This window comes from Peromyscus leucopus, chromosome 2, assembly GCF_004664715.2.
Source record: "Peromyscus leucopus breed LL Stock chromosome 2, UCI_PerLeu_2.1, whole genome shotgun sequence".
In the NCBI taxonomy this organism is placed as follows: domain Eukaryota; kingdom Metazoa; phylum Chordata; class Mammalia; order Rodentia; family Cricetidae; genus Peromyscus; species Peromyscus leucopus.
The window spans coordinates 142,598,339-142,624,614 of NC_051064.1; the positions used below are offsets into that span (position 1 = coordinate 142,598,339).

Genomic DNA, 26,276 nt, shown 5'->3' on the forward strand with positions numbered 1-26,276 from the left:
CTGCAGCTGGAGCTCCAGGCAGGGCTGAGCCACCTGGTGTGTGTGGGTGCTGGGAACTGAACTTGGATCCTCTGGAGGAGCGGCAAGGTTTTGTAAGCACTGTGCACACTGTACATCTCTGCAGACCCAGTTAAGAGTGTTTTAAGATGTAAATCATTAAAGGAAAAGACAAGGGTAGGAAGTGAGACTGAAGGACAGAACACCAAGAAATACTAAAGAAACAACGTCAAGAGCAAGTCTTACCTTTACCACAGGCCCGTATCTGCAGAAATGTCGTGTTAAATACTGATCAGACACGTTTGAAGAAAGCCCGTCTAACCACACACAGTTTGTAGGCATGCTCTTTCCGAAACCCAGCTGAAATTAAGAGAAAAATTTATTACCGCAGATCACTATTACTATTCAACAAAGTTCTCAGAAAACTAACTAGTCTTCTATAGAAATGCTGAATCGTGTGTGTGTGTGTGTGTGTGTGTGTGTGTGTGTGTGTGTTTGTACATGCACACCACTGATCCCAGGAGCTTACACGTGGAAAAGCGTGTCATCTACCACTGAGCATACCCTCAACTGCTCAACACTACTCAACACTACATGCAAGTTGTTAGTATATAATTAAAGAACAATCGAAATTTACAACAGGACAATCCTGCCTGGCCCTCAGTGGCAGCCTCTAATGAGGGAACAGAGAAGCTTGCCTTTAGCGCCAAGTACTGTTCTTCTACAGCCCTAAAATAATAAGGTAAAGTCCCCAAAATCTTAAAGCAAATCAAATAGTAACAGCATAATGATTTATGTACTTCACTTACCTTGAGGCGGTTATTTCCAAGGTACTCTCCATCCATCTTCTTGATAGCCTTACATACACTGGCAATATCACAGTACTGCAAGAAGGCATACTGAGGAACTCCATTCACTTTCTTAATATCAATGTCCTGAAAGACCCAATCAATATCACTTAGGCAATATGGCAATAAGAAAATAAATCAGAAGAAGCCAAGTCCACATACATAGATTGCTTCTTTCTACAAGACATGTTCCCAGTAACTTTAGTTGGATCCTCTGTCTGAATACACTGTAAACTGATGGAATAAAGACCATATACCATGAAAGCCATCCCATGTGAGGTCCCTGCAGAAAAGCAACTGTACTGCAACTTAAAAATTTAAATCCATGATAAACAGAAATTCATAACAAAGGAAAGGTTGCCTACTTAGTGAAATACTAAGAAGTAATTCCCTTTAGTGCTATGAAATAATCTTTTTTGTACACTGTGAAGATGTGTCACTTGGATTGGTTTAATAAAAAGTTGAACAGCCAATAGTAGACAGAATTTTCAGAGCAGAGAGGAAGAAGAAAGGGAGACACTAGAAGACAGAGCAAGCAGGATGGGCAATATAGACAGGAGGTAATAAAGACACAAAGCAGAAAAAAAATTAATAGAAATGGGGTATTTTAAGTTATAAGAGCTAGTTAGGAACAAGCCTGAACTACCAGCCAAGCTTTCATAATATATAAGAAGTCTCTGTGTCATTATTGGGGAGTCGACAGTACCAACAAAAAAGTCAAAGTACAAATGGCACCCAACATGGGGCAAGAACCCAAGACCCTGAGATTAAGTGTCTTATGCTCTACTGAAAATCCTGGCTACAGACATAAAGAAATAAACCTAGAAAATCTACAAGACAGATGACATATATTTTAACTGGTCAAACATAAAAGTTGGCTGGCTTGTGTGCAGTGCACAGTCCATCTTGTGTTAATACAAATATGTTACATTATTCCAACATTCCAGGGTCCCCTAAGGATGCCAGCTCCCCCAGGCAACAGGAAACAGTCTAGAGAACACAATACCCACATTCCCAAGAGGTGGGGTAGATGGATTTTGGACATTGGTTGGGTTATGGATATTTGTCATGAATAGGGGCGTTGATTACAAAATTTTACTGGCCATGGTCAGGGAGAAAGATAAACAAAAGAGATTAGATTCAGGGACCTCATTCTGAAGGGGAAGAGGGGGATATAGTATAGAAATGATGGTATAAAAGTGTGGATTGTTGAGTCTACTTTTGAACAACCACTAGTCTCAAATATTTTACATTGGTATGGATTTTTGTATATTGATACAAATTGAAGGTTATTTTTGTTATACTGTATATATGTTCCTATTCTTGTTAAAGATATTGTACCTATGCAGCTCATTTAAAAATATAATGTAAAGTTTTAGTCCTTGAAAGCTATTTAGGGTAATAAAGAAATACAGGTTAACAGTTAGTCATCTATAACAGTCAAACTTATAGTCATGTAAGGTATGTTTTCAAGATCAAACAGATATATTTTAGACAAACAGGTTGTCTTCAACACTTCAAAGACCTACAGAATATGGCAGTTAAAATGTTATAATAACCTAAGGCTTTCATGACAGTGAGACACGTCTGCTCCTGGCAGCACCAATCTACTTCAAAAAAGGATGATGGGCATCGAAGAGCCTCCATATAGTTTGCTTTCTTTGTGGCAAAAGCTAGTCATTTGGGCAAGAAACTGCTCTTGCCTCAACTGCTGACAATATGCTGTCCAAACTGGACAACAGGACACAAAAGAAAGTGACTGCCGAACTTTGCCAAGACAAGGTAGGACATTCCTTTAAATTCCTGCTTTATAGAAAAATCTGTCTGATATTCTAGGCCTGTAGCCCGAAGGTGAATGCCCCAGTGTTGCAGAGGAACCTTGGGGTGACTGTCCAGGCAGCCAGATGTCTCTATCATTTCATAGTTTTAGAAGTTGCTTGCTCTGTAAGAAATGTTTTATCCTTCTTGGGTGTCTGATGGAGTTGAAGACTAGGTAGTTATATTGCAGTTTTCCTTAGTTATGATAGAAGGTAAATTAGGTACAAAGCTTTGGACTCATCAAGATAGAATAAATAATGGAGTATTTTCTCTAAATTTGCCAAATACAAATGGACTGGACATTGTAAATGTAATTCTTACTTGATAACTGTTCTTATTGTATACGGTTTTATTTGTTAAAGTTAATACCTTTCCTTTGTATTTAGACAAACAGGGGGAAATGTTTATGAAATAATCTTTTTGTACACTGTGAAGATCTGTCACTTGGATTGGTTTAAAGCTGACCAGCCAATAGCTAGGCAGGATTTTCAGAGCAGAGAGGAAGCTGAGAAGAAGAAAGGGAGATGCCAGAAGACAAAGAGCAAGCAGGATGGGCACTATGGAGATGAGGTAATAAAGCCATGAGGCAGAAAGTAAATTAATAGAAATGGGTCAATTTAAGATATAAGAGCTAGTTAGAAACAAGCCTAAGCTATCAGCTGAGCTTTCATAATTAATAAGAAGTCCCTGTATGGCTATTGGGGAGCTGACAGTCCCAACAAAAAAGTCTGTCTACACTTTGGCACTGTCAAAAATCTTTAGTAGAGTCAAACCCCTTAATAGACTACCTGAGCCAGGCATGGTGGTACACTCAGGAGGCAAGGCAGGTGGATCCCTGTGAGTTAGAGGCCAGCCTGGTCTACAGAGAGAGTTACCAGAGCTACCATGTCTTGAAAAAACCAAAACCAAGGCCAGCCTGTCACACAGAGACCCTGTCTGAAAATAAAGGACTGCATTATATCATTTAAAAACAATAGTCTTTTTCTTCAAGTACAAAGTATGAGCAAGAGACAGGCCAACACACAGAGACATAGAACATAAAGATAAAAATACAGAACACACACAGAGACAAGAGAAATGGAACAAACACACAGAGAACAGCTGTTACTATCATATACTCTTCACTCTTCAAAGTCCAAATGTACAACTTCTTCACCCCTGTGATCCCACCACTCAAGACAAAGGCAGGAGAGAGCTTAAGAATTTAAAGTCAGCTTAGTCTGTTCAGCTAGTTCTGGGCCAGCCAGGGCTACATAATGAGATTCTGTCTTACAGAACACAGAAACAAGCAAGGCATGGTTTCACATGCCTTTTATCACAGAACTCCAAAGGAGGGGCAGGAGGATCTCTATGAGTTCAAGGCTAGTCTGGTAAACATATAGAGACTTTATCTAAAAAAAAAAAAAATCAAACAACAAAAGTTGTGAAGTTCAGTTGGTACAAAGTATGTGTCTAGCATGTATGAAGCCCTGGGTTTGTTCTTTAATGCTTAGGAATTAGTTCTCAGTACTATGGAGGGCAGGAGCTGTCAGAAGTTCAAAGTCACCTGGGCTACATACAACATTGATGATTTGTAGGATACATGCCACCACTCTCTAATTTACTGATTTTTATTTTCTGCATTATGGGTCTTTGTATGTATGTATGTTTGTGCACCACATGTGTGCAGTGCTTACAGAGGCCAGACGAGGGCCCTGGGTCCTCTGGAACTATAGTTACAGATGGTTGTGAGCCACCAGGTAGGTGCAAGAAATGGAACCTGGGTCTTCTTCAAGAGAGCCGGTGCTCTGAAGCACTGATTCACCTCTCCAGCCTCATTTCTTTGAATAAGAAAAAGAAAAGAAACAAAGCAAATAACAGCAATTTTAAAAACCTACTTGAAATTATAGAAGTATTTATTTCTTTTTTAAAAACAAGTGTCTTTGGCTGCAGAGATAGCTCAGTGGTTAAGAGAAAGCACTTGTTCCTCCTACATGAGTTCAGTTCCCAGCATCCACTTCTGGCAGCTCATAACTTCCTATGACTCCAACTCCAAGGGTATCTTGACACCTCTGGACTCGGTGGGCATCAATACTCATGTGCACATATCCACACGCAGGCATATACATAATTAAGCATGATAATTAAAAACAAAACAAAAAACTGTGCAGCCCCAGCTGAACTGGGAACTCACTGTGTAGATAAGGTTGACCTTGAGACTCACAGAGATCTGCCTGCCTCACTACATAGTAAGACACCATCTTAAATTTAATTTTTTTTTTTTTTTGGTTTTTCGAGACAGGGTTTCTCTGTGTAGCTTTGCGCCTTTCCTGGAACTCACTTGGTAGCCCAGGATGGCCTCGAACTCATAGAGATCCACCTGGCTCTGCCTCCCGAGTGCTGGGATTAAAGGCGTGCACCACCACCGCCCGGCTTAAATTTAATTTTTAAAGAGGGGCTGGAGAGATGGCTTTGGCATTCATGTATGAACACTGGCTGCTCTTGCAGTTCAGTTTCTAGTATGCACATGGCAGCTCTCAATCACTTGTAACTCCAGCTCCAGAGAGTCCTATGTCCTTGTGACCTCCACAGGCACCTGGCACACATGGTACACAAATATGTATGCAGGAAAAACATGCATATACATATTTTCTTTCCTTTTTTTTTTTAAACGAGTCTCTTTAAAAAATGTTATGGGAGGATGGTGGTTCACACCTAGACTCCCATTACTCAGGAGGTTGAGGAAAGAATATAATTCCAAGGTAAAAAGAATGGAGCAAAGAGGAACTATTTCATTTGTCCTTAAATATCACATATCCACGACCATTCTATGCTGTGCTGACATTCTACAATATTACAGCATTTTATCACTAAAGCAACATACCACAATTTCTCCAAAGCGCTGAAAGATGTTTCGAAGGTCATGGTAAGTAGTCGTTTTTTCAAGGTTGCCAATAAAAAGAGTTCTTGTTGCTTTGGGATGGAATTCATCTATCCTTTCATCCAAGGGCCGAAATTCATTTTCACTTTCTGTTTCTGTGAGTAGATGGAGCAGAGCATAACAGGGTGCTTTAATACATTCTCTAACATATAATTTCCTTATGTGGGAAAATTTGTGTTTAACAAACTGTGTCGTGCAGGGCCTGGTGGACAGGCCTGTAACCTCAGCACCCAAACAGTGGTGACAGAACTGAGTTAAGACCAGCGCTGCTACACAGCAGACACTGTCTCAGACAAACAATGAAGATCCTCTCCAAGACTTTAACAAGAACGGTTTTGTTTGCTTTTTTATTTTTCTGGAGATAGGCTTTCCTCATGTAGTCATAGCTGGCCTTCAACTCACAGATATGTGAGCTATACTGAGTGCTAAGATTAAAGGTATATACCACCATAACGTTTATTATTATAGCAGTATGTGCATGAAATATGAGTGTGGGTGTGTGTGGAGGTCAGGGGACAATTCTGTGAGCGGCTTCTCTCCATTCACCTCTACATGGGTCCCAGGGATAGAGTCGGGTCACCAGACAAGTACCTTTTACCCTCTGGTCTTAACAGAAGAGTATGAGACTATAATCCGGCTAGACATGGTGATACAGCTCTGTAGTCCTAGCACTTAGAAGGCAGATGCAGGAGAATCGAGAGTTCAAGGACAGCCTGTGCCATACAGGGAACTCAGGCAACTGTGGGCTTCATAGGGCAAGCTGATCTCAAACAAACAAACAAAACACACACACTCCACAATCTAAAAGAAAACTACAACTCAGCAGAAAACATTCCCACTACATTGTTTCATTTCATTTACTTTCAAGATCATGATATTCAACATTTCATGTTTACTACATTAATAGTAATTATTACTATAATAATAGTAATTCAAATGTCTACATCAAGACTTTAGGGGATGGAGAGATGTCTCCGAAGTTAAGCACTGCCTACTCTTGCAAAGGACCCAGGTTCAATTCCCAGCATCCATAGCAGCTCACAAACCATCCAGTTCCAAGGGATCTAACACTGTCTAGTTTCCAAGGATACCAGGCACACACACAGTGCACAGACATGTGCAGGCACAACATCCGTACAAATACAATACTAAAATAATTACTTTAGAAAGACTTTTAGATACAAGGATAACAGTGTGGAAAGTGACTATAGTGACATCCATGAGCTCTCATTTCTGGTGTTAAGTGGTCCCCCAAGGACATCCAAAAGATTTCGATTTTTTTATGATGAAAAGCCTTGGCTTAACTTCTAATTTAATCGCAGCCCTTTGCTAAAGCTCCACTTATTAATTCTGAGATACAGACATCCAGGTTTTGATGGTAATTATAGCCCAGCACTACATGTTCTCTACTTTTAAAAAATGTAAAACAAAGTCATCAAAAAGATAAGTAGACGGGCTAAGGATATACCTCAGAAGTAGAGCACTTTATAGCACACACAAAGCTCTGGGTTAAATCCTAACACACACACACACACACACACAACACACACACACACACACACACACAAAAAAAAAAAAAAAAAAAAAAAAAAAAAACACACACACACGATGAAGCCAGGCATGGAAGACACATTCCTATAACCCCAGCAGGAGAAACAGGAGTCTAAGGCTGGCCTTAACTATAAACAAGTTCAAGGCTAGCCTGAGCTCTATGAAACCTTGCCTTAAACAAACAATATTAACAAATAAAAGATGAACTGAGCATGGAGGCACACAGCTGTAATTCCAGCACTTGGGAAGTGTAGGCAATAGATGTTGGATTTAAGGTTGGCCTGGTTTACCTAAGATTCAGTCTCAAAAAGAATGAATAACTACCACTGTCTCCAAGTGCTACACAAGAAGGTGAAAGGGCCTTATATAATAACCATCTTAAAACTCTCCTTATCGGCTTAGAGATCAGACAGCCATCACCTGCCAAAATGACCCTGATTTAGATCTCCATTAACAACTGACTGGTGTTTAAGACCTCCCTAGGTTAGGTGTACACTGAACCGTTCTCAGGTGGTTTGGACATGCCCCAATGCAATCCAACAAGAACCCCTGCCACCCACGCTGAAGGACTTTATAACCCCAACACTCAGGAGGCTGAGGCAAAAAAACTGCCTAAGTTCAAGGTAAATCTGGACTACACAGTGAGTTCTAGACTAGCCTATGCTACAGAGTGAGACTCTGTCTCAAGAAAAAAACAAAAAAGGAACTCATGAGCTGCTCTTAGTTGGATATAATTCGAAGCAGTATACCTGAAACTTGGTTGATAAAGGCAGAGAAGGCATTCTTTGGGACAATTCCTTTGACTTCTATTGTGATGTTTAATCCTGACTGTCAACTTGACAGGATTTAGAATAACCACGGAAATAAATCTCTGGACTTGTCTGTGGGGATTTTCTCGATTAGGTTAATGGAGGTGGGAAGAACCCCCTAAATGTGGGTGGTACTCGGGCGGTGGTGGCGCACGCCTTTAATCCCAGCACTCGGGAAGCAGAGGCAGGCAGATCTCTGTGAGTTCGAGGCCAGCCTGGGCTACCAAGTGAGTTCCAGGAAAAGGCACAAAGCTACACAGAGAAACCCTGTCTCGAAAAATAAAAAATTAAAAAAAAAAAAAAAAAAATGTGGGTGGTACCGCTTGCTCCATTCAGGTGTTGATGCATATGGCCAGTTACCGCAAGCTCCCAACTAGCTCCGCCCCACACCAGAACCGTGAGCCAAAGTAAATCCTTTCTCACTTAAGTTACCCTCATCGGCATTGGTATAGTAACCAACAGACCCAGAATTCCATCGTAAAATCATGTACACTTATATAAAATCATGTACACTTATAATACCCACTTTACCAGTGTTATGTCTGATTTACTATGTAAGTTCACTTACATATTCATAGGGAAATTATGTTCCCTCTCATCAGATAAGACGATTATTCTGAGATTTACCATGTAAATGAGTCACAAATTGTATTCAAAGTCTAAAATTCACTTTTCTCAGATCCACAAACTCATTCTAGAATACTTTAATAAACCACTCGCAATCTGTTTAAATGGGGATTTCTGAATGTGAGTGTTCAAATTCTGAGTCAGTTAAGCTGTGGTGGGACCAGTCCACTTTAAAGGAAGCACTGCATGCTTTCTGAAAGAGACCACCACTGACCTAAGCCATGCCTGAGACCTCCAGCCTTACAGAAGTGGGTTTCACAGGAGGGCTCGAGCTAATTAGTGTTTCCTTTTAGTTCTTTTTTTTTTGTTGTTTTTAAGAATTTTTTTTTTAATTTTTTTTTTTTTAAGATTTATTTATTATGTATACAGCATGTATGACTGCAGGCCAGAAGAGGGCACCAGATCTCATTACAGATGGTTGTGAGCCACCATGTGGTTGCTGGGAATTGAACTTAGGACCTCTGGAAGGCAGTAAGTCTCTGAGCCATCTCTCCAGCCCTCCTTTTAGTTCTTAAAGGGTCACACCTGTACCTCCTAACTCTAAAAGGACATCTGTACCCCTGCAGCTGTACTGAGACGTTAACTGGCGGACTGCTTACCGATGCATACTTTCTGCCCTCTTTAATCTCCAGCCCTCATGTCATGACCCTGGAGAGAAACTGGGGTGATGAATGTCCACTGGACTTCTTTCTTTGTTCTTCTCATAGAACCACTGAATAAAGGTGGTGTCTCCTTTCTCTGCTTTTCATTTCTTTCTCTCTCTCTCTCTCTCTCTCTCTCTCTCTCTCTCTCTCTCTCTCTCTCTCTCTCTCTCTTCTGGTTTTTCGAGACAGGGTTTCTCTGTGTAGCTTTTGCGCCTTTCCTGGAACCAACTTGGTAGGCCAGGCTGGCCTTGAACTCACAGAGATCCGCCTGGCTCTGCCTCCCGAGTGCTGGGATTAAAGGCGTGCACCACCACTGCCCGGCACTTTTTAAACTTTTATTATTAATGTGTATGAGAATGTATGCCATGTGTACATGGGTGCCCAGAGGCCAGAAGATGGTATCAGATCCCAGGCCACTGGAGTTGCAGGTGGCTGCAAACTGCCGGGTGGTGAGCACTAGGAACCAAACTAGGTCCTCTGCTGTGGGAGCCCATTTGGGTTTCCTGGTGGCTTACCCAGCAGGTCTGCACACAGGGGATGACTGGACCACGGGCCTGAGTACCAGGTGTCTGAGATGTCTGCACTGCGCTGTGCCGGGGGAGGTCCATCCCTCGGCATTCCTTTAAAAGCCCTTTGGCAGAGACAGTACAGTCGGCTATCCTGTATTTTCTATCTGTTTCTCTCCCCTCTTCACTTCTACCTGATATTTCCTGCTGCTCCTGCTCAAGAGTACCCTAGGGAAGAGTGGGGGTGGGGCGGCCCCCACACTCTGCAAAAGCAGTGAATGCTCTAAACCTCTGAGCCACCTCTGCTGTTCAGCATCACTAACTGAACTTCCAAGGACTATCAGCTGAGCCTCGCTTAAGGCTGCCAGGATCCAGGCTCTGATCCTAAAAACTCAGTAACAAGACAATCCACATTCTTCAACAATATTTCAAGTTCTGGTCACCTAGAACAGCAGATCTAATTTATGCTGGGGAAAATGCAAATGAATCCCTCAAATGATATTAATATGAAGTGTGCTTTCTAATGCAAATTTCGTTAGCATTCCTGTACTTCAATCAATCCCATCCTTTAGGAAGGCTGACTCCACAGCTGGCCTGAAACTGCACTCTGGACTCCAAGGTAAAGTCTTCTCCTTTACAGAAGCAGACCCACCACTGCTCCGCCCAAACCAACTCACTGGGCTTCAGGAAGGTGACTGGCGCCTTAGCTACCTTTTAAAGCTAAGACACTGGGCCAGCAAGTTAAGAAATGAAACTAGAATTGTGTCCCCCCTTAATCGCCTCACCCACTGGACCGAAACCCACTCCCTGGCCTTACCTGGCCCTATCCACGCAGTCACCTCAATCTGCATGCCAAAGAAGAGTTTTCCCTTGGACGCGGTCAGTGCTTTCTCTTGGTCCTCTTGCTGTCGAAAGAACACCAGGCCGTACCTCTCCTCGGAGGCCCCATGGATCTGCACTGAAGTCACCTTGCCAAACTTCTTAAATTCATGGAAAAGGCCATCTTTAAGGCTTGTATCTACATAGCCAAACAAAAACAAGTACATTTTTCTCATGTTAACTACAACTCTATAGCAAACTATTTCTCCAAAACCCCCCCCAAAAAAAATTTTTTTTTTTTTTTTTGGAGACAGGGTTTCCCTGTATAGCTTTACACCTTTCCTATATCTCACTCTGTAGACCAGGCTGGCCTTGAACTCACAGAGATCCTCCTGGCTCTGCCTCCAGAGTGCTGGGATTAAAGGCGTCCACCACCACACCACCACCACCACCACCACCACCACCACCACCACCACCACCACCACCCAGCTCAAAACCAAAATATTTAATACAGAAAAATATCTATTCAAAAGCAAAACATGTTTTGTCTAGATCCATGCTATTTATGTACATGTACATATTTATGTGTGTGCATTACCAATAATTAAAATGCCATTTGACACACAGTCTTTCTGCAAGCAAGGGAAGCTTGCTAGAGGTGAGTGTGCAGCTCAGCGGCTCCATGTGGGCAGCTGTGTCTACTTTCTGAGTTCTAACTCCAACCCAACTTCTGCTTCCCCTTCCATCTTTCCCAGCACACATGAAGACCCTGAGTTTGCTGTCCCCGAGCCTCTCAGCTTCCTCACTGGGCTGCCAACCACCCTGGTACTTTCAGACCAGTCCATGAAGACCCTGCCTGCTTCCCCCAAAGGCCTGACATTTTCCTCCTCTTCCTCCCTTCTCCTGGCAAGGCCAAGGCGTGCCTTGCCTTCCCTGCTGTTCGTTCTCAAGCTTTAGGAAATAAACCACATACAATGATGATAATCGCTTGGAGTTTGTTCGTGGCATAAGTGCTAATGAGCCACAGAAACACCATGTGTAAAGACAAGTCAGCCATTCTAGCTCCTCAGTGAGCTGCACTCTCTCTCAACAGCTGGAGGAAATAGCACTCATATAAAACTTTACCTGTAGAACGTACTGGGAGATTCTGAACTTTGATCCCGAAACTCTTCCGGGGCTCATCTTTTTCAAGAGACGAGAGCAGCTGGGAAGTGGGTGCGGGGACCGCGGCGGACTGGACTGACCGAGCGGGAGAGCCATCGCTCGAGGTGCTGCTGGAGTCGCTGCTGCAGGGCAGGAAGACAACAGACAGACACAGGAGCCCAGACATTAGTGTAAAACCAACAGAAAAGGGCAGCACAAGAAACACACCAAACAGCCAACTGGTCACGCTGACGCTGAGGTTTCTGCATGTTTCTCACACTCAGTCCTCAGAGGGAGCAGAGAGCTGTTCACACTAGCCTGAGGCTGGTAAGGAAAGTGACATTCCTCACCAACACTGAAAGGCAACAGTAACTTTCCCCTCCCAGTTCAAGTGAGTCTAGTGAGAGGCAAGCAGGTGCACTGCGTCTGTAATCCTACACCGTGGAGGTACGGCACTAAGATTTGAGAGTTCAAGGCTAGCCGGGGCTATACAGCAAGACCTTACCTCAAAAATGCAAAGAAACCTATTAGTGCATGTGATCTCCTGAGAATATCAACAGTGAGTGACAATGGTGACGGAACAGTGGGAGTCAGTTCTGAAGGTACTGATGAGGACCTAAATAGTGGCTCAGAAACACTGCACATCTCTTGGACGAATCACTTGACCTCTCACAGAGTGTCACAGAGATAAGACTCAGTCAAACACAAAGTGAGTTCATCTTTCAAGGACACACCACTACACGAGCCTCCAGGTAACAACACCCAGTACTTTTAAGAATTTTGTACATGAGCCAGGTGGTGGTGACACACGCCTTTAATTAAAGCACTCAGGAGGCAGACGCAGGCAGACCTCTGTGAGTTCAAGGCCAGCCTGGTCTACAGAGCGACTTCCATGACAGCCAGGGATGTACAGAGAAAACCTGTATGGAAAAACCAAATCTACACAGCCAGATCTACATAGCAAGATCCTGCCTTAAACAAAAGCAACTCAACATGGGCAAGATCCCAAATTCTGGCTTTGGAAATAACGAGGCAACAAATTATACACAAGTCCACATTAAAGAAATGCAGACGAGGGGCCAGTGAGACGGCTCAAAAGGTTAAGAGTGCTTGCCTGATATCCTAAGTCCATCCCTGGGGAACCATTCGGCAGGAAGAGAGGATCAATACTGCCAAGCTGTCTCATCCACAGGCACACCATGGCATGTGCACTTGGAAGGCAGATGTGGATGCATGTCTGAGTCTGAGATCAGCCAAGGCTACATAAGTAAGACCCTATCTCAAAACACCTACCTAAGCAGATAGAATCTGTCAGTTATGGTGGCTCAGGTGCCAGTAAATGACAGTAGAGGACTGCCAATGAGTCCCAGGCCAGCTCCAGCCTCAGGATGAGACCCTGCTGTCAGGAGTGCAGTGGTGCTGATATAATCTGAAGCTACAGTTCTCTCCCTCTCTCTCCCCCTCCCTCCCTCCCCCCTCCCTCTGCTTCTCCCCTCTCCCCGCCCCTCCCTCCCCCCTCCCTCCCTCTCTCCTCCTCTCTCCTCTCTCTCTCTCTCTCTCTCTCTCTCTCTCTCTCTCTCTCTCTCTCTCTCGACAGAGTTCCCTACATAGCCCTGGTTGTCCTGGAATTCACTATGTAGACCAGGATGATTTGAAACTCATGTGCTGAGATTAAAGGCATATGCCACCATACTCAACTCTGAATTAGTCATTTTTAATGACTTCTCATCAGGTAGCTAATAATTTCTTTCTTCTATATAATCCACAAGCTTGACTCACGAGGGAAAGTGTGCTAAGTGGATTTTTTCCATCAGGCTTAGACATCTAAAAAGTGCCATAGCCCCTGGTGCTTTCCTCAGAACAGAAGAATCATCATCTACAAATACAGACGCATCACTGCTCCAAGACAGACTCCCCTCCACTGCTCCAGGCCAGACTCCCCTCACCACTGCTCCAGGCCAGACTCCCCTCTTTTTTGAGACAGGGTTTCCTCACCCAGTGCAGGACAGACTATAATTCATGATAGCCATGAAAGCTAAAATACTGGGGATATGAGTATACACAGTATTAAACCCAGGATTTCGCTTTTTTGAGACAGGGTCTTATATAATCCCTACAGGCTTCAAACTCTTTATGTGGCTAAGGATAACTCCTAATCCTCCTGCCCCTACCTCATGAGTGCTGGGAATATAAACGTTCATAACCTTCCAACCCCAACAGGACTAATGATCTCTCCACATCAGAATATCTAGTCAAGAGCAAGGTATATTGTTTTATTACACTTATTTAATGTGTGTGTGTACACATGCATGAGTGTGTGTCACGCACATGAGCATGCCACCAATGTGTGTAGAGATCAAGACATTCTCAAGAGTCTTTGTTTTCCTTCCACAATATCAACTTCTAAAACTAGACTCAAGTGGAAGCTAGGTTTCAGATTACGCTGGCATCAGCTGATTAAAGAAAACAGTTAAAAAAAAAAAAAAAAGTAAAATGCAGAGTTTCTCTTTCTATCAATACCAAGGCCAAAGAATTTTGCAACTGATTTTGTTTGTTTTTCAAGACAAGGCAGCCTGGCTGTCCTGGAACTCCCTCTGTAGACCAGGCTGGCCTCAAACTCAGGGATCCAGCTGCCTCTGCTCCACCCCCAGTGTGCACCACCACACCTCGCTTGCAGATGAGCATGTAACCACTGCAGGCCATGGATGAAACCACTCCCGTCGCTTTCATGTCGACTCTGTAGTACGTAAGTTCTTTTCATTTGAACTGGAGATTTAAAGTAATGGATTTCATTTCCTCACCAAAGCATCATCATTATTGCTTTGGTTTTACAAAACAGGTTGTTCTGTGTAGCTCTGGCTATCCTGAAACTAGCTCTGTAGACCAGGCTGGCCTTGAACTCAAGAGATCCGCTTGCCTCTGCCTCGCAGTGCTGGATTTACTTGTTCTTGTAGAGGACCTGGGTACATTCCCAGTATCCACATGATGTCTCACAACCATCCCTAACTTAGATCCAATGCTCTCTTTTGACTTCCCTGAGCACACTCGTGTGCAGGCACATGAAGGCCAAATACCCACACACATAAAAATAAATAAATCTACAAACTTTTTAAAAAACTATTTCAATTTGGAAAGGTGGGAAGGTTTTGGAGACAGCAGTGTTGACAGCTGCACAATAATATGGAACACTTATGACACGGAACCGGGCATTTCAGATGGCTAAAATGGGGAATTTTCTCTTACATACTCCTCCCCAGGCAACCTACAAAATAAGTCGAGTTCCCTTGGTTTCTTAAGAATGTAAGTAGCGGGCTGGAGAGATGGCTCAGTGGTTAAGAGCACTAGCTGCTCTTCCAGAGGACCTGGGTTCGATTCCCAGCACCCACATGGCAGCTCACAACTGTCTGTAACTTCAGTTCCAGGAGATCCGATACATTCATACCAATGCACATAAAATAAAGTTAAATAAATTATAAAAAAAAAAAAAAAAAAAGCCGGGCGGTGGTGGCGCACGCCTTTAATCCCAGCACTCGGGAGGCAGAGCCAGGAGGATCTCTGTGAGTTCGAGGCCAGCCTGGGCTACAGAGCGAGATCCAGGAAAGGCGCAAAGCTACACAGAGAAACCCTGTCTCGAAAAAACAAAAAAAAAAAAAAAAAAAAAAAAAAAAGAATGTAAGTAGCTGCCTAGTGCTTTTTAGTTATAGTCTCCAGGGTCTCACAACCTGTCTTCTGGGTAAATTTCCTGGAAATGACCTCGGCCCTGGGACTGAGTGATGGACATAAAAGCCCTGAGAGTCAGCTCTTAATTCACGATCTTACTGAGAAACCAGCATATTAAAAGACTGAGCTGTGCCTTTACCAGGGAACCAGACATAACAGCTATCTCAAAAGAACAGTGACCAACTGAGTTAGCAGAGGAGAAACTCAGAAGAGGAGCAGAGCTGTCAGGCAGAGCCAGAGGCAGAAAAGGAACGCCTGTCCAGTAATAATTCCTGCTGAGAGAAACAAACAGTAACAATTTACACTAGGTCTCAGGTTTTGTTTTGAATCGGTGCGGGAGACAGACCCCAGGGCCTTCACATATGCTAGGCAAGTCCTGGACCACTGAACTGCATCCCCAGTCCAAAGACTCTTTTTAAAGAATGTCTAATTTGCCAAGTGGTGGTGGTGCATGCCTTTAATCCCAGAGGGACAAGCCAGTGTGGTATCAAGTGACAATTAGTGCTGCTGAGAAAATGGGGCGGGCTTACAGGATGATTGATGGGTGGGGCATTTAAGGAGCCATGGAAGGTGTATCTGTCCACTGTGGCTGTATAACAAACACCCCCTTGCCCGGGCGGTGGTGGTGCATGCCTTTATACCAACACTCGGGAGGCAGGTAAATCTCTGAGTTCTAGGCCAGCCTGGTCTACAGAGAAAGTCCCAGGATAGCCAGGGCTACATAGAGAAACTCAGTCTTGGAGGGTTGGGGAGGGGAGCCTGATTTTAGCAGAAGATGCTGCTTAAGACTGAATGTGTACTTAGCACTCACAAAAGGTTAACTATGACTTCATTCTTCAGAACACAGTGACGGCTGCAGCCGGATGTTTGCAACTTATGATTATCTGTGAAAGTTATGTAAAATATAGGAATAGTTCATCACAAAATGCTGGATAGTAAACAATGAACTAATACAAGAAGCTGAGTACAATGTAGCTCAGCAATAGAGCACTTGCCAAAATAGTCAAGACCCTGATTTTCACCTCTAGCAACACAAGACAATACAATGAAATAAAATGCTCCCCAAGCACACTGAGCTCAAGACTCCTGCATAAATGAACCTTGAAACACACTAAGTGAAATGAGCTGGATGAAAAGGATAAACATTTGGTTCCATACATATGTCACATCTATGGTACCTACACTGGTCCAAAACTCAGCAACAGGCCTGGAACTCTATCAGTGACAGTCATACCTCGTGCGTGAGGCCTTAGGTGTAATTCCCAGCACAGAATAGGGTCAAAAAACATGGGGACAGAAGTTAAAATGTCAGTCCCTAAAGGCTGATTGAAGAATTGGGAATTACTGTTTGGTGATTTAAAAAAAAAAAAAAAAAAAAAAAAAGAAGGGAGGGAGGGAGGGGGGAGGGAGGGAGGGAGGGAGGGGGGGGGAGGGAGGGAGGGAGGGGGGGGGGGAGGGGGGGGGGGGGGGGGGAGGGAGGGAGGGGGAGGGAGGGAGGGAGGGGAGGGAGGGAGGGAGGGAGGGAGGGAGGGGAGGGAGGGAGAGAGGAGAGAGAGAGAGAGAGAGAGAGAGAGAGAGAGAGAGAGAGAGAGAAAGAAAGAAAGAAAGAAAGAAAGAAAGAAAGAAAGAAAGAAAGAAAGAAAGAAAGAAAGAAAGAAAGAAAGAAAGAAAGAAAGAAAAGGAAGTTGTAAAGGGCCATTGAAATAGTTTTGGGTAAGGGCACCTACTACCAAGCCTGATGATCCAAGTTCAATCCCTGGGCCCTTATATGTTGTGGAATAATCTTTTTGTACACTATGAAGAAGTATCTCTGCCAAAGCAACTTCTGGTTGGTGTAATAGATAGCTGAATGGCCAACAGCTAGGCAGGAGAGGATAAACAGGACTTCCAAGGAGAGATAAGAACTTGGGGTAAGAATCTAAAAGGTGGGGGATTAGCCAGCCAGACACGATACTGAGCAGAGGTAATGAGCCATGTGGTGGAATGTAGATTAATATAAACAGGTTATGAGCTAGTTGTGAACAAGCCTAAGCTAAGGCCACACTTTCATACTTAATAAGTCTCTGTGTCATTATTTGGAAGCTGGAGGTCCAAGAAAGTCCAGTTATACTTAAAGTATAGAGAATAAACTTCCCTAAGTTGTCCTCTGACCTCTGTACACACACACACACACACACACACACACACACACACACACACACACACTGTAGCATACATGTCTACAAGCCCATAAACACACACCTTAAAAAAAACTTACAGGGTGGGGATTTAGCTCAGTGGTAGAGCGCTTGCCTAGCAAGCGCAAGGCCCTTGGGTTGTTGGGTCCTCAGCTGGGGGAGGGTGGACAACGACTTACAAAAGCTTTGGATCCAGTTTCAGGATCCACTGTGCTGGTGATAGCAAAACAACAACAACAACAACAACAACAAAAACAGGCTATGATCTTGTTAATATACTGCAAAGAATGCTGTGCCACTTTCTGGTGAGCTGTACTGGGCACTAAAATTCCTTAAGAAGAATTTTAGTTCATTATGTGAACATGTTCCCTTATGTGTACATGCGAGGCCAGAGTTTGACATCAAGTACCTTTCTCAATTGCTTTCTGCCTTTTTCTTTAAAATCAATTTATTTTATTTAATGTGTATGGGTGTTCTGCCTACATGTGTACCTAAAGAAGCCAGACACAGTGTTGGAACCCCTGGAAATGGAGTTACAGATGGTTATGAGCTATCACATGGCTGCTAAGAGTTGAACTCTGGTCCTCTGGAAGAGCAGCCAATGCTCTTAACCCCTAAGCCATCTCCCCAGTCCCTCTGCCTCATTTTTTAAGACAGTCTCTCAATAAATCTGGAGTTGACTTCAGCTAAACTGGCTGGCCAGCAAGCCCCAAAGATACTGTGTCTCTGCTTTGCAGAGCTTTTTACAAATGACCGACTGACTATCAAAAGCTCTACTACCAAGAACTACTGCTGCTTGATGTTCAGCTGGGCTTCTTGTTTGTTTCTGTCATAATGTGTTCAGATTCTGCCTCAAAGCACAAATGCAGTGGATAAAGTAAGATACTGTTTACATATCTCACTTTCGGGAAACAACACTGGCCATGGAATACTTTCAGTTTGAATTCCAAAGTGGGAGAGCCCAGGTAGTTGCCACAGGCTGCATGAGGCCCCAGGTTCCCTACCAATACTGCACGCATGCGTGTGCGTGTGGGTATGTGAATGAGTGTGAGTGTGTGTGTGTGTGTACACGCGCGGCGAGCGCGAGCGTGTTCTTCAGAAAATCTGCTCCCTGGGTAACCTTCAAAGCAAAAGTTCCAATAATACCCACTACGGTGGCACACACCTAGAATCCCAGCACTGAGAAGGCCGAGGCAGGAGGATGGTTTGTGTAAGGGCAGCCTGAGCTACACAGCAAGACCCTGTGTCAAGAAAAGTAAAAAACCAAAGTCACAAGAGCATCGTGCACACCTGCTCTCTCCACAGACAAAGCACTATGCCGGAAGAACAAGAACACTTTCTTCACAGCAGCTGTTTTAGAACACTCAGAGGGTGCCATGTTCGGTGCATTCGAGGGGCGCAGTAAAGAACTGCCAACATGACTGCTCCACTGCTGTGGGATATTTGTACACTGTGTGAAGATAATTTGCTGTGGTTGGTGTAATAAAAAGCTCAACAGCCAATAGCTAGGCAGGAGGTATAGGCGGGACTTCTAGGCAGAGAGAGAGAGAGAGAGAGAGAGAGAGAGAGAGAGAGAGAGAGAAAGAGAGAAAGAGAGAGAGAGAAAAGATGAATCTAGGCCCATCAGACGCCAATGGGACATGGAGGGAGTTAGACATGGACATACAGAATGAAAAGTAAAAAGCCATAATGCAAAATGTAGATGAATATAAATGGGTTAACTAAAGTTATAAGAACTAGTGGGACAAGCCTAAGCTAAAGCTGAGCTTTCATAATTAATAATAAGTTTCTGTGTCGTTATTTTGTGAGCTGATGGTACAGAAAGACATGGTACGCTCCATGGTATGTATGGGATAACTCATCCCTAACAGGCTTGAGGGCCAGCCGGCCCAAACCAGTAAAAAAAGATACTTTCTGAGAGCCAACCTGGGTCTGCCTAAGGGCCTTAGCAACAGCAGCTGAGACATGAGCTGGAGATGACCTGGACCAATAAGAGGCAGCCATGTCACGCCAGCAGATGCATATTCATCAGACCTCCCCCCAGGGTGGGGTGGAGGATGTATAAGGCTTGCCTCTTCCTGAATAAACTGAGCCTGTTGTTTCAACATTCTCCTAGAGTCTGTTGTTGACTCTGCGCCTACTTGGCCCCCTCCCCCAAAGGAAACAACAGCACAGGGCCCTGCCACAGGTATGCTTAAGGTTTTTATTGTAGATACAAAAGAAAGGACAGCCAGAGGCATCTGGAAGAGTCCAGAGCAGAGTAAGAAAAAAGTAGGCTGGACACAGCCTTCTGTGAGAGGGGAGAACAGCAGGGGATAGAGAATAGGAGTGTAGTGAGACCACTAGGAGGAGCTGAGAACAGCTGCATTCTAAGAAGGGTAAATAGCTGAGAGGGAGACGAGGACCAGGAGATTGCTCTGGGGTCTTTGAGATGTATGACAAATACTTGTAAGGAGCAACAGAGGAAGCCTGGAAGCTAACATGGACCTTAACACGCTGATGGGCAGCACAGGTCTATGTTCATTGGAAAGCCTAAAGTCCTTCTGCCGGGGTAAGGAAAATGACTCCTTCTGGTAGATTAGAAGCAGCTTCACCAGGCTCTGAGAAATTCTGGCTTTGATCTAACCACAAGAAATCCTCCTATAGACGAGGTTGAGTTCACTTCTGGAGATTTGGACAGCTTTTTGGAGTTTGGGGAAATGGGAAGTCTCCTTTGGACTTGACAGGAGATGATAATACGGTCTCAAGTGTCAATAACGTCACAATGGGATTTGCTTATTTACTTAACTGTGTAGTATGTAAAAATCAACTAAAGGGGCTGGTGAGATGGCTCAGTTGTTAAGAACACTGGCTACTCTTCCAGCGTACTGCAGTTCAATTCCCAGCACCCATATGGAGGCTTACAGCTGGCCAGTTCCAAGGGATCTGGCACCCTCACATAGGCAAACAATGCACATAAAATAAGAAACAAAAAAAATTTTTAAGCCGCTGGGCGATGGTGGCACACGCCTTTAATCCCAGCACTCGGGAGGCAGAGCCAGGCGGATCTCTGTGAGTTCGAGGCCAGCCTGGGCTACCAAGTGAGTTCCAGGAAAGGTGCAAAGCTACACAGAGAAACCCTGTCTCAGGGGGAAAAAAAAAAAAAAAAAAAAAAAAAAAAACTTTTTTTAAGCCAAAGGGAAAAAAAAAGCAACTAAAATGCTTGGAAAGTCACGAACCAAGACAACACACAGATCAAATAGACCATGGGGAGGTTTTTTTGTTTTGGGAGGTGTCATTTTGCTTTGTTTTGCAACAAGGTCTGTTTTAGTTATTGTTTTATTGCAGTGATGAAACACCATGGCTGAGCAACTTAAAAAAAGGGTGCATTTAATTAGGGATTGCTTAGTTTCAGAGGGTGAGTCCATGACCATGGTGGGAAGCCTGGCAGTAGGCAAGTAAGCATGGTACTGAAGCAGCAGCTAAGAGCTTTCATCTACATCCTGATCCGGAGACAGAAAGCAGAGAGCAAGAGTAGGATTTTGAAACTTCAACACCTGCCCCCAGTGACACACCTTCTCCAACAAGACCACGCCTAATCTTTCCCAAACAGTTCCACTAATTGGGGACTAAGCATTCAGACATACGAGCCTAGGGGAACCATTCTCATTATGTAATCCTGGCTGGCCTCGACTTACTGAGATCCACTTGCCTCCTGCCTTTTAGGTGCTGGTTACAAACCCCCCCCCCTTTTTTTTTTAAATATTCAGGATCTCATCCTACAGTTCAAGCTGGCCTTGAATGAGCTCCTCTTTCCTCAGGTGCTTGAGTGCAGTGATTCCAGGTGTCTGCCACTATATCCAGAAAAATGTGGGGGTTTTCATTCCAGATGAAATCCCAGCTGGGTATATCTGACGAAGGACGAAGGAAGCTTCTATCAGTATACTGCAGCGGACGTTTTTTCTAGTCCTGCCCAGCCCCACAGACCCCACAGCAGCTAATAATCACTCAGAAGCTTATATTAATTAAAACTGTTTGGCCATTGGCTCAGGCCTACCACAGACTAGCTTTTACATTTAAAATCAGCCCAGTTTTGTTAATCTATATGTTGCCATATGTCTGTGGCTTTACCTGTGTGTCATTACATGCTGTTCCCTGGACGGTGGACTGGCGTCTCCCTCTCAGTTCTGTTTTTTTTTTTTTTTTTTTTTCCCCTCAGAATTTTCCTTGTTTGCTTATCTCTCCTATATTTCTTGCCTGGCTACTGGCCAATCAGCATTTTGTTCATCAACCAATCAGAGCAATGAATTTACAGCATACAGAGTGATATCCACAGCACTCCCCCCCCTTTTTTTTTAAAAAGGGGAGGTTTTAACTTTAACATAGTAAAATTACAATAACAAAACAATTATCAAGCAAGAATTACAGTTATAATATCTTCTCTATTTGTATTTGGCAAAATTAAAGAAGATATCCTATCGATCTATCCTATATTTGTGAAACTAAGGTTTTATATCTAACTTATCTCTTACCATAACCAACAAAAATCATCAATTATAATTATCTAGTTTTTAACTACATCAAAGACCTCAGAAGAATATAATATTACCTAAGTAAATAGGAAGTACATTATAAGCAACATCCAAAAATCTAGAATGGCAGGACAGCTGCCTGCTTGGGAAGTCATCCAAAGTTTCTCTGCAGCATTGGGGCATCCATCTTTAGCCCACAGGCCTAAAGTCTCTCAGTCACTTTTCTTGGTGTCCTGTAGAATGTCTGGCAGTTTCTTCTGTGAAGCAGGAATCTGAAGGAATCTTGCCTTATAAAGGTCAGTGGTCACCTTTCTATGGGTCCTGCAGTCAGTCGATACATTTTGTCAAGCAGTCCAGGTAAGAACAGATTCTTGCACAAATGGCTACTTCTGCCAAGAAGAAGACAAACTCCATATGGAGTGTCTTCGACACTTTTTGTTTTTAAGTAAATCAATATTGTCTGGAGCAAACGTGTCTCATTGTTCAGTAAAGTCTAAGGTTTTAAAACATTTTAAATGCCATATTCTGTAGGTCTTTGAAGTGTTTGAAGATTATCTACCTAATCGAATTATATCTATGTATATCTAGAAAACTTAACATGACTGCAAGTTTGACTATAATAGAAGACTAATTATTAATCTGTATTTAATTATCTATTACAATTTAAATGAGTTAAATATAATACCTTAAACAAGAGTAGAAATATACACAGTATAGCAAAATTAACTTTAAATTTGAACCAATAAATTAAAATCTATACCAATGTAAAATATTTTAAACAAGTTGCTTTTTAAAAGATTTAATAATCTATCCTTTTATCCTATCATATCTATAATAGCCTATATTTTTATATCAGTGTACTTTGAGATTTTGTCCTCTTCCAATTTAACCTTGGCACTGACTCTCCTTCCTACTCAGGTCAGAAGCTTACTACTGCATACTTTTCAATTTTGTTTGGAAGCAGTTTTAGGTCTAAGAGGTTTGAAAGGCACTAAACTACCCCACGAGACAGCTTAGTTTTTACCATTTGGGAGCACTGGTTTATTTTTAAGTGACTACAAATTATAAAAAACATCAGCCTAAAGCTGTTCCCTTTAAATGCAAGCATTTCTTTAGAATTTTCACCCATTTTGGTTGATATACTGTGCACCCCAATAAACTTACCGGGGGGTCAGAGAACAGAACAGCTACTATATTAAACAGAGATTAGACAAGGATAGCACACACTTTTAATCCTAGCATTCCAGAGGCAGAAATCCATCTGGATCTCTGTGAGTTCAAGGCCACACTGGAAACAGCCAGGCATGGTGACACACACCTTTAATCCCAGGACTTGAGATCTCATGTCTTGCCTGAGACAGACACATGCCTTTAATTCCAGGAAGTGGTGGCAGGAAACAGAAAAGTATGTAACTGAGGACCAGGAACTAGAAGCTTTTTAATCTTTTAGGCTTTTGAGCAGCAGTTCAGCTGAGATCCCTTTGGGTGAGGACTCAGAAGCTTTCAGTTTGAGGAAACAAGATCACCTGAGGAATTGGCATGGTGAGGTTGCTTGTGGCTTGTTCTGTTTCTCTGATCTTTCATCGTTCACCCCAATTATCTGGCTCCCAAGTTTTTATTAATAAGACCCTTTAAGATTCATATTATATTTGGCACCCAAAGTGGGGCACGGATTTACAAAACAGCTGCTTGCCTGTGGCCTTGCAGTACCCAGCTCAGGCCCAAGCTGCATGAAGCCGGTTGTTGTGGTGCACGCTGGTAGGATGTGCTGGAGGAGGTGGAGGCAGGAGGATCCCCAGTTTGAGGCCAGCCTGGGAGGCTTGCTGAGGTGAAGCTGCAGCTGGGGCTGGGCCAGGCCACAAACAGTGGGGGCAGACCATGGAGGTGGTGTCCTCTGCTGTGAGCTACAAGCTGCTTCTCATCATGTTGGTGGTGCTGCTACCAGGGATGAAGGGATTACTGCTGCTTGTTCAGAAAACAATTGCCAGGACCATTATGTTTGTTACAAGAAAGCATCAGCAAAGGTCATTTTCAAGTTTGGTGAGGCAAGTAATGGGGAGAAGTTGCTGTGAAGATATTCTCTTCTAGGGAAGAATGTTCATGGTTCTGAGAGGCAGACATTTATCAGACTGTGACTGCTCCAAACCTCAGAGGAGGTATCAGAAAAAAATTTTTCTGCAGTGGACCATGACCACACCTAACAGAGACTTTGAAGTCTTCCAAACAGGTGATGGGATCCCACAATGACATTCCACATGTGTTATGGATATCACTCGGTATAAATAAAATGTTGATTGGCCAGTAGCCAGGCAGGAAGTATAGGCAGGACAAGCAGAGAAGAGAATTCTGGGAACAGGAAGGCTGAGTGAGGAGATGCTGCCAGTCGCCGCCATGAGTACCAACATGTAAGATACTGGTAAACCACGAGCCACGTGGCAAGGTATAGATTTATAGAAATGGGTTAATTTAAGATGTAAGAACTAGATAGCTAGAAGCCTGCCACGGCCATATAGTTTATAAGTAATATAAGTCTCTATGTGTTTACTCAGTTGGGTCTAAGCGGCTGCGGGACTGGCGGGTGAGAGATTTGTCCTGACCATGGGCCAGGCAGGACTGGAGAAAACTTCAGCTACACACATGGACTATGATAAAGCCATTAAGCTAACAAACATCACCCAGAGATCAGCTTTGGACTACAAACTGCTCAGAACAATTTTGAGATTGCTAGCTGAGATGATTCACAGACTACTCGAGCATGGACTGGAGACAAGCCCTACACTTTCCCATTCTGCAGAGACTGGACAGCTAACTCTCCCAGGACTTGACAATTAACCCAAAAATTTTCTTTTCAGGATTCTCTACAGGTGTCTTTGCCCACAGAAAGCAGGAAGTAATTTTAAGAAAACAATGCCCACATTCCCACAAGGTGGGGTGGGTAGTTTTGGGTCATTTGAGTTATGGATATTGTCATTGTTTACAATGATTGGTTACAAGTTAATTGTTAACAGTGGGGGGGGGCTGAAAAAAAGGTATTAGATTCAGGGTTCTTGTTTTAAAAAAAGGAAAAAAGAGGATATAGATAACATGTAAATTATTGAATCTACTCTGAAAAAAAGAAATAATAGAATAAAAGGGTAAATTATTGAACCTACTCTGAAAAGAAAAAAGGGAAGATATAGAAATGATAAGATAAATGGTAGACTTTTGAATCTACTCAGAAAAGAAAAAAGAGAGAATATGGATATGATAAGATAAAAGGTAGCTTATTGAATCTACTTTTAAAAAGGAACTACTTGCCGGCCGGGCGGTGGTGGCGCTTGCCTTTAATCCCAGCACTTGGGAGGCAGAGGCAGGCAGATTTCTGTGAGTTCGAGGCCAGCCTGGACTACAGAGTGAGTTCCAGGAAAGGCGTAAAGCTACACAGAGAAACCCTGTCTTGAAAAATCAAAAAACCAAATAAATAAATGAATGAACTAAAAGGAACTACTTGTTTTAAATAGGATAAGTAATGAAATTTTTGTCTGAATTTGTCAAATGCTAATGGACTGAACATTAATGTTAATGTGTATATATATAATGGAGTTCTTTTGTCAGAATCTGTCAAGTTTAATGGACATTGTTAATGTAATTCTTTTTTTTTTAATTAATTTATTTATTTATTATGTATACAGTGTTCTGTTTACATGTATCCCTGCATGCCAGAAGAGGGCACCAGATCTCATTACAGATGGTTGGGAGCCACCATGTGGTTGCTGGGAATTGAACTCAGGACCTCTGCAAGAACAGCCAGTGCTCTTAACCGCTGAGCCATCTCTCCAGCCCTGTTAATGTAATTCTTGACTATGTATTGTATATAATTTTTCTTACATGCGTTATAACTTTTTTAAATTTTAACCAAAATAAGGGGGGAAATGTGGTTGATATATCGTGCACCCCAATAAACATAGCTGGGGGTCAGAGAACTGAGCAGTCGCTATATTAAACCTAGAGATTAGGCAGTGGTAGCACAGCCTTTAATCCTAGCTGATCTCTGTGAGTTCAAGGCCACACTGGAAACAGTCAGGCGTGGTGATACACACCTTTAATTCCAGGAAGTGATGGTAGGAAGTAGAAAGGTATATAAGGCGTGAAAACCAGGAACTAGAGGCTTTTAAGCTTTGAGATTTTTAGCAGCAGTTCAGCTGAG

General features: G+C 43.1%; 1 protein-coding gene across 1 annotated transcript in view; it reads right to left on the reverse strand.

Annotated features, from left to right (window-relative positions):
- Nucleotides 1-26,276, reverse strand: part of Spen (spen family transcriptional repressor) — an 80,121-nt gene that overhangs the window by 21,357 nt on the left and 32,488 nt on the right. Inside the window, exons 4-8 of the mRNA XM_028880686.2 lie at nt 11,665-11,825; nt 10,538-10,738; nt 5,527-5,678; nt 807-932; nt 244-357 (exon numbers count right to left, since the gene is read on the reverse strand). Coding sequence (XP_028736519.1) covers nt 244-357; nt 807-932; nt 5,527-5,678; nt 10,538-10,738; nt 11,665-11,825 — 754 coding nt within the window. The remainder of the gene's footprint in view (nt 1-243; nt 358-806; nt 933-5,526; nt 5,679-10,537; nt 10,739-11,664; nt 11,826-26,276) is intronic.